Source organism: Opisthocomus hoazin, chromosome 26 (assembly GCF_030867145.1).
Source record: "Opisthocomus hoazin isolate bOpiHoa1 chromosome 26, bOpiHoa1.hap1, whole genome shotgun sequence".
NCBI lineage: Eukaryota > Metazoa > Chordata > Aves > Opisthocomiformes > Opisthocomidae > Opisthocomus > Opisthocomus hoazin.
Window position 1 is genome coordinate 8226442 of NC_134439.1, and position 7903 is coordinate 8234344.

The window sequence follows — 7903 nt, forward strand, 5'->3', positions numbered from 1 at the left end:
CTCAGCCTTTTGGTGTGATGCCAAGCTAGGCGTGCATGCTGTGTGCCGGTCCATGTCCCACGCAGGGCTCGGTTCCCCTACGGCCAGGGCAATTCAACCCCTGCACCGGGCAAGCCATTTACAAGCCCTGGGCTGCAACCAAGTACGCAGCTCCAGGCAGACCCAGCGGCCATTACCCTCAGCCTGACCTTCTTGCCAGCACTCCCACAGCTTAGGGGTGGTCACAGCATGGTCAGCGTGTATTGGAAAAGTGGCCAGGCCTGTGGGTGTCATGCAGGTCAGGGTCCAAAGCGCACAGCCAAAGTGCCTGGTGGTGGCAGGACGGCGGGAGGAACAAGATGCTGTGCCAAGCCCCAGAACACCCCTCTGGAAATTGGAGGCGAGGGACCCGGCTCCACAGCGCTTGTTGAAGAATCAGGGCTTTGGGAATGACAATGCTCTTCTTCCACAAGCCTGCTGACAGCACTGGTTTTGGACCCTCAGGGATTGCCGCAAGAGGGGACAAATTTGCAGAAGAAACCAGAAAACGTCTCCAGCAAAGAGAAGCTTTCCTTGGGCGAAGGCATCTGAAACCAGTAGCGCAACCCACCTGCCTATAGAGGCGATGATCAGTGACTGCTGGAGCAAGAAGGGAGGTAGGCAGAGAGGTAGAAGGTTGGGGCATGTCCTCAGGCACAGAAGTCTCTGGCCAAGCAGGAGAGAAATCTTGGGCCTCTCATCCCAATACTTCAGAAGAGCCTCTGTCACCTAATGGTCATGTCAGACATGAGGAAATGTAATGACAGTCTTGATGAAAAGCAAAACACAACCTGTGCCATTAGGTAGGATATTTTGCTTTGGAGGTGAGTCTGTTGCAAAATTACTGCCTCCATGCAGTGACTGTGGGCCTGGGGCGGTGCAGGAGCAGTATAAATGCGGGCCGTTCTCCTCACTCTCTCTTCCACTCCTCTTGCCTCCATCTCCTTGGGAACCAGGTGAGCTTGGAGCCGTTTCTCCTCCTCCTTGTCCTGCTCCTCAGGGATTTCTATAACAGACCGTGTCTTAGGCAGGGTCATGGGGCTGCTTACCGTGGGAGAGGGAAGGAGAGAGGTGGTGTGCAATGGAGAGAGGCAGGGGTTTCATTGAGGTGAGTGATGGGCTAGGCGGGGACCTCCCTCAGCTTGCTTGTTCTTGGCAGCACTCCTTTGGGATGAGGGGAAGGAGAAACCCGTAGGCCTACAGTTCCCCTGCCTCTTGTCTCCAGCTCATGCCTTGTCTCCCTTATGATGTGGTGACAGCCTGCTCCTCACACACCCCTCCGGCTCTGCTTCCCCCTGCCCTCTCTCGCAGGTGCCCCTCCAGCCCCGAGACATGTCCTGCTACAACCCGTGCCTGCCATGCCAGCCCTGCGGCCCGACCCCGCTGGCCAACAGCTGCAATGAGCCCTGTGTCAGGCAGTGCCAGGACTCCACCGTCGTCATCCAGCCCTCCCCTGTGGTGGTGACCCTGCCCGGCCCCATCCTCAGCTCCTTCCCACAGAACACCGCCGTGGGATCCTCCACCTCCGCCGCTGTTGGCAGCATCCTCAGCTCTCAGGGAGTGCCCATCTCCTCCGGGGGCTTTGACCTCTCCGGCTTTGGCAGCCGCTACTGCGGCACGAGGTGCCTCCCCTGCTAAAGCTGCTGCCTGCACTGAGGCCTCCCCTCGGATCGACCTCCTCTCCCTCCCTTGACTCATTAAAATTCTGATGCATCCGAGCCTGCGCCTCTGTGTCATTCTTTCTCCTGCACAAGCTCTCCCAAGATGCCCACGCAGACACATGGTGCTCAGGGCAGGTTTTTTGCAAGGGGATTTTTCGGCATGGTTTTGCACTGACTGTTAACACAGGCCTTGCATCGAGTATGTTTAGTCACGCATCGAGTGACCCTCTGCTTGCAACATTTTTTCTGCCTGTTTTTTGTCAGGATAGGATTATCCAATGTGATTCAGTGACTACCATCCACTTTGTCGCGCACACCTTTTCTTATTCCTCATCAAGCTGTTTCCCAGGGATTCTTTAGTCTGGAGAAGAGGAGGCTGAGGGGAGACCTTATCGCTCTCTACAGCTACCGGAAAGGCCGTTGTAGTGAGGCAAGTGTTGGTCTCCTCTCCCAGGTAACTAGCAATAGAACAAGAGCAATTGGCCTCAAGTTGCCTCAGGGAAGTTTAGACTGCATATTAGGAAAAATTTCTCTACTGAAAGAGTGGTCAGGCATTGGAACAGGCTGCCCAGGGAAGTGGCGGAGTCCCCATCCCTGGACGTGTTCAGAAACCGTGTGGATATGGCTCTTCAGGACACGGTTCAGCAGGCACGGTGACGTTGCTTTGACAGTTGGACTTGATGATCTTAGAGGTCTTTTCCAGCCTTAATGATTCTACGATTAAGCTCAATAACACAGTGGGATCATCACTCCCCTCGATGTCCTGACTACGCTCCTGCTCATATAGCCCAGGACGCTGATGAAAGTACTTGGTGTCCAGGAACACTGCTGGCACTTGCACCTGTTTTGACAGCATTACCACACCAGTGCCTTTTCCTGGTGCTGCTTTTGGACTGCTGCTTCCCACGGGCTGAAGGATGTGTGGGGACAAAGAGCTGGACGCTACTAAGCCAGCTGTCATTCGGGGCTCTGGGAGGACATGTGTCATCTTGCCCAGCTGTGTCCTGCAGCAGAGCAGAGGCTCCGCTTTGTCGCCTGCAAGACTTTCTGCAGCCTTTGCTGCTGCTCACCACGCTGCTTTGGAGAGCTCCTGGACAGCCTTTGAGACACTCAGCCTACACTCCCTGTCTCGCTTTCAGCCCTAAGTCTCTTCCCGCCTCCGTGTCTCCAAAAGCATTCCCAGGAAGCCCCGAGAACAGACAAGGAAGGAGCGTGGGCCTGTGTGGGGTGTTGACCGCCAACAGCACTAAGCACCCATCAGCTGGTATCTTGATCCACTGTCCCAGTCCAATGACGGGAGAACTGGAAGAGTAAGAGAGCAAAATGCCCTTGGGTCGACAACAAGACAGTCTAAGAGGGGAACGGGAGGAAAGAGAAAAACCACGTGGTGCAAAGGCAATCACCCACAACCTCGTACCAGCAGAACAATGCCCAGCCGGCCTCTGAAGAACAACTGCTTTGGAAAGAATACCCACAGTCTTTCAGTCAGCAATCACTGTGGTAACAACCACTGCACAGCCATCCCCAACAGCTCTCTCCCAGAAACACCCCTGAGAAACATCTCTCTCCCTGGGCATCTTGGGAGAGCTTTTGCAGGCGAAAGGATGACACAGAGGTGCTCGATACAATGCAACGGAACTTTAATAAGTCACAAGAGGGAAACAAGGTTGCTCCGAATGGAGATCCCAGAGCAGGGAGACCCTGGAGCAGACGAGAGTCTGTGCCCCATGGCCACAGTGGAGATCCTGCCAGGTGTCCATCTGCCTGCCCCACAGAGGGAGCAGAGGCAGAAGGTCTTCTCTAGGCTGGCTTTGTGGGGGCTAACAGCTCGGGGGGGCACAAGAGATCAAGGACGCAAGAGGTCAAGCAGAGAGTAGAAGAGCTTGGGCCGTGCTATCTGAGAGCCCAGGCTGGCCCCATCCCTCTGCAAAGGGTGCTGGCTGGGGTTGCTCAGCCCTCTGGAAGCAACAACACCATGCTCTGTCTCCAGTCTGGTACCATCTGGAGACTCCTTGGGGGCCTTCCCCAGGGCCATCGCCAGCAGCTTTAGCTGCTTTAGCAGGGGAGGCACCTCGTGCCGCAGTAGCGGCTGCCAAAGCCGGAGAGGCCAAAGCCCCCGGAGGAGATGGGCACTCCCTGAGAGCTGAGGATGCTGCCAACAGCAGCGGAGGTGGAGGATCCCACGGCGGTGTTCTGTGGGAAGGAGCTGAGGATGGGGCCAGGCAGGGTCACCACCACGGGGGAGGGCTGGATGACGACGGTGGAGTCCTGGCACTGCCTGACACAGGGCTCATTGCAGCTGTTGGCCAGCGGGGTCGGGCCGCAGGGCTGGCATGGCAGGCACGGGTTGTAGCAGGACATGTCTCAGGGCTGGAGGGGCACCTGCGAGAGAGGGCAGGGGGAAGCAGAGCCGGAGGGGTGCGTGAGGAGCAGCCTGCCACTCCACCACAAGGGAGCCAAACCACACACAGGTGATGACAGTCAGATGCACTGCAGAGAGGTCCATGGGTTTCTCCTTCCCCTCTTCCCAACTGAACCATAGGTCCCCACCTAGCCCATAGCTCAGCACGCACCGCAGACAAGCCACAAACACTCTCCATGCTGCACCTTCTGATCGCTTCCCTCTCCCATGGCAAGCAGCTGTAACACCCAGCACAGGACAGGTATGTGCTCAGAAATCCCAGAGGAGGAGGAGGAGGAGGAGGAGGAGGAGGACAAAGGGCTTCAAACTCACCTTGTTCCCAACAGGTGGAGGTGAGAGAAATGGGTGAGAGAGTGAGGAGAACGGCCTGCATTTATACTGCTCCTGCACCGCCCCAGGCCCACAGTCACTGCATGCGGGCAGTAATTTTCCAGCAGACTCACCGCCAAAGCAAAATATCCTACCTAATGGCACAGGTTGTCTTTTGGTTGCCATCAACACTGCCATTTCATTTCCTCATTTCTGACATGCCTGGTCTGACAGGCAGGCTCCTTTCATGTGCTGGGATGAGACGCTCAAGGATATCCCGTGCAGGACTGTGTCAGTTTGGGCAGAAGATGCCTCCTAGGTGGTTGAGGGGTCCCGTGAATGCAGGGGATGTTGCCTTGGGGAAGTGAAGTGTGATTGTTTGCAACTCCCTTGACAGCACGAGGCTCAGCCCTGCCCCATGCTGCACACATCAGCAGAGTACCCAAAGGCTCCTCTTCTTAATGACGTGCCACATGCTTGTCTCTCCTTCCGCTCTCTCAGCTTGCTCCAACAGTCACTGGCCATTGCATCCCTGGGCAGCCAGGCTCTGCATCTTAATGGTGCCTCCTCAGGTGTCTTCCTCTTGATGCCCTTTGCTCTAGGGAGAACCATTGCCAGGCTCTCTGCCTATGCACGGTTGGAGTTAGAAAAGCCAAAGCCCTCCTGGCATTCAATCAGACAAACCATATGCAGGTCAAGAAGAAGGTCTCCTTCCAGCTATGTTGGAGCAAAACCAAGGCTTGCTCAAAGGCAAGCCCAGCAGTGAACGGGGAAGCTTCACTGAGGACAGGGGACACTAGAAAGGTGGAGGCGCTCAAAGGGCCCATGGCCTTGGCCTTTCCTTGACGGATTTATTGTAAAGAATTTGGGCTCCTGATATTCCTCGGTACATTGGGAGCAAGGAAGACTTACCCACAGCAGAGGAGGGTCAGGTGTGGGAACAGTTCAACAGATTGCACTGACTGGAGTGCACGCAACCTCCTGGTTTGCCCCCAAGGGAGTTGGTTGGTGTCACTGCAAGGCTGCTCTCAACTCACTTTGAAAGTCCCAGCAGTCAGGGAATGCATCTGAGGACTGGAAGAAAGCCAGTGGTCCTCCTGACTTGAAGAAGGGCATGAAGTAAGAGCCAGGCAGGGAACGACAGGCCAGTCAGATGCACCTTGATGTCTCCAAAGGTGATGCAACCAATCATCCTGGAAGCCACTTCACAAGGTGAAAGGACAAGAAGGTGATGGTGAGTGGTCAGCACGGATTTACGGAGGGGAAAGCAGGCATGGCCAGCCTCACGGCCTTCTTTGATAATGTGCCTGGCTCCAGCGGGTGAGGGAAGTGCAGCTAATGTTGTTAATCTCATCTAAGCAAGGCCTACGATGCTGTCTCCAGGAACAATTCTGACAGACCAACTGACAAAATACAAGCTGTGGAAGAGGGCAGTGCAGGGCATTGAAATCTGGCATGGCTGCTGGTCTGCAACGGTTGTGGTGAGCTGCACAAAGCCCAGGGAGAGGCCGCTCACTCCTCGTGCCCCGTAGGGGTCCACACTGGGGCCAATCTTCTTTCAGCCCTTTATGCAATATTCTTTCAGCCCTTTATCCAAAGTCCTGCTGTGGGGGACAAAGAACCTCCTGCACCACTACGGGCTGCGGCTGAGGGGCTGCAAACCAGCATTGCAGCAGAGGACGGGAGACCTGGACGACACCACGAGGCAGCCCACGCCCACGCAGAAATGGCATCGGACAGCAGCCTGGGCTGCCTTAGGAAGATCATTGCTATGACGTTGCCAAAGGTGATCCCTCTTCTTGGCTCAGCGCTGCTGAGACCACGATCGCTGTCCACTCTGTGGCTCCCCAGTACAAGACAGGTACAGCCATACTGGCATGCGTCGAGCGAGGGACCACGAAGCCCATGAAGAGGCTGGAGACCTGAGGGAGGAGGAGCTGCGAGGGGTAGGATTGTTCAGCTGGGAGGCAAGAAAGCCCCGCGGCACGCCTCTTAGCAATGGGTAAAAGAGCTGATGGGAGAAAGTCAAGAAGACAGAGCCACACTCTCTTGAGACCTATCCAGTGAAGGGACAAGAGGTAATGGGCACGCGTTGAAAGATAGGAAATTCCACAGAAACATAAGGAAAGACTTTGTTAGTGTGAGGGTGGTCAAGCACCAGCTGGGGTCGCCCGCACAGGTTGTGGATCCTCTGTCCTTGTAGGTATTGAGAGCTTCACAAGACTTGGTCCTGAGCATCCTCCAAAGGCTGACCGTGCTTTGAGCAGGGGCAGTCGGATGAGATGAGCTCCAGAGGTCCCTTCCGTCCTCAAGGATCCTGTGATTCTGTCACGGCTAAAAGATGGGTGCTGCGCAGCTGCCCCTGAGAAGGAAGAACTGGTTGGCGACACTGGAATGAAAGGCAGCCTTGGAGATCTCACCTGAGAAACACTGGAATTCAAGGCTTGATGGGACAAAGGAAAGCGAGTAGCAGAGTAGAGCACCCAGGATTCAGGCATGCCGACTTTATCCTAGTCAGGCAGCTGGTAGGTAGGACGACGTGGAGGCACCCGTGGAGCACACAGGAGCTCAGAAAAGCTGGCAGTCCCTTAGGCGCCTCATGGTCCAAGAGCAAGAAGTGTCCAGCCCAATACTCAGGAAGACAAACAGATGTCTCAGCAGATCAGCTTTGGCTAAGCGGGGTACTCAAGGCAGAGCACCATCGTCAGAAGGCAGCATCCTGGAGGTAAAGGAGGGATGAGCTGCAAAGGAGGCATTAGGAAAGAATTCCTAAGCATGACGAGATGAGGGGCTTGAAGAGCAACAGGCAAGAAGCATCAAGAGCAAGATCGACTCCTACAAGGCTAGCTAAAGCCTGATGGAGGAAAATAACCCCCCACTGCTGACCGGGGCGGCTCGTTTCCTGAAGACTGGCCAGAGAGCAGGCAGAGGGGAGTCAACGCCTGCTTTCTCTCAGTCTTCACCTACAAGGACTCGCAGGCTGCTGTGCCCTCTGAAAGACTTGAAGGATGGAGGGGGAGCCCTCCCGGCACTGGGTGGGCATCAAATCTAGCATTGCCTCAGAAAAGCAGACCCATCGAAGCCAGATAATGAGCGCCAGGGCAGGGCTGCTGTAAAGGGAGGCCTAGGCCGGTTGAAGGACTGGGCCCACATGAGTCTCACGGCATTCGGCAAGGTGACAAATGGCAAGTCCTGACCCAGAAAGGATGAATCTCATGCATCAATACGGACTGAAGACCAAACTACGCTACAGTCTTAGAGCCCTCAAACCATGCCGCGCCACGTGCCTGAGGATGGATGCTCAGGGAGGGGATGTGCTCAGAAGGGCCCTGGGTACAAAAGCAGCTCTCAGACTACATCAAAGAGGTGAAGCACTTCCCCACCCTGCAGGCATGGAGGTAGCCGGGACACGGGCCAGGAGGGCAAGGGAATGCCTTCAGTAGGCAAGCTTCCTGGGATAGACTCTCCCTACCCATGGCGAGTCACACTCTCA

The 7903-nt window shown here is 55.7% G+C and overlaps 2 protein-coding genes across 3 annotated transcripts; one reads left to right on the plus strand and one right to left on the minus strand.

Moving 5' to 3' along the window:
• Positions 1 to 901: 901 nt before the first annotated feature.
• On the plus strand, positions 902 to 1656 carry LOC142364407 (feather keratin Cos1-1/Cos1-3/Cos2-1-like). 2 transcript variants are annotated; one of them, XM_075443887.1, is made up of 2 exons: positions 902 to 974; positions 1349 to 1656. In XM_075443887.1, the coding sequence occupies exon 2, from the start codon at positions 1351 to 1353 to the stop codon at positions 1654 to 1656; it is 306 nt and encodes a 101-aa protein (XP_075300002.1). In that variant the 5' UTR covers positions 902 to 974; positions 1349 to 1350. The 2 variants fall into 2 exon arrangements, with proteins under 2 accessions (XP_075300002.1, XP_075300003.1); XM_075443888.1 differs by having other exon boundaries at positions 954 to 974; positions 1330 to 1656.
• Positions 1657 to 3734: 2078 nt separating this feature from the next.
• On the minus strand, positions 3735 to 4040 carry LOC142364392 (feather keratin Cos1-1/Cos1-3/Cos2-1-like). The gene has a single exon (XM_075443872.1). It carries the CDS (start codon positions 4038 to 4040, stop codon positions 3735 to 3737), a length of 306 nt encoding a protein of 101 aa, XP_075299987.1.
• Positions 4041 to 7903: the final 3863 nt, after the last annotated feature.

Coding starts and splice junctions, on each gene's coding strand:
- LOC142364407 (XM_075443887.1), top strand. CDS start 1,351: ATGTCCTGCTACAACCCGTGCCTGCCATGCCAGCCCTGCGGCCCGACC.
- LOC142364392 (XM_075443872.1), bottom strand. CDS start 4,040: ATGTCCTGCTACAACCCGTGCCTGCCATGCCAGCCCTGCGGCCCGACC.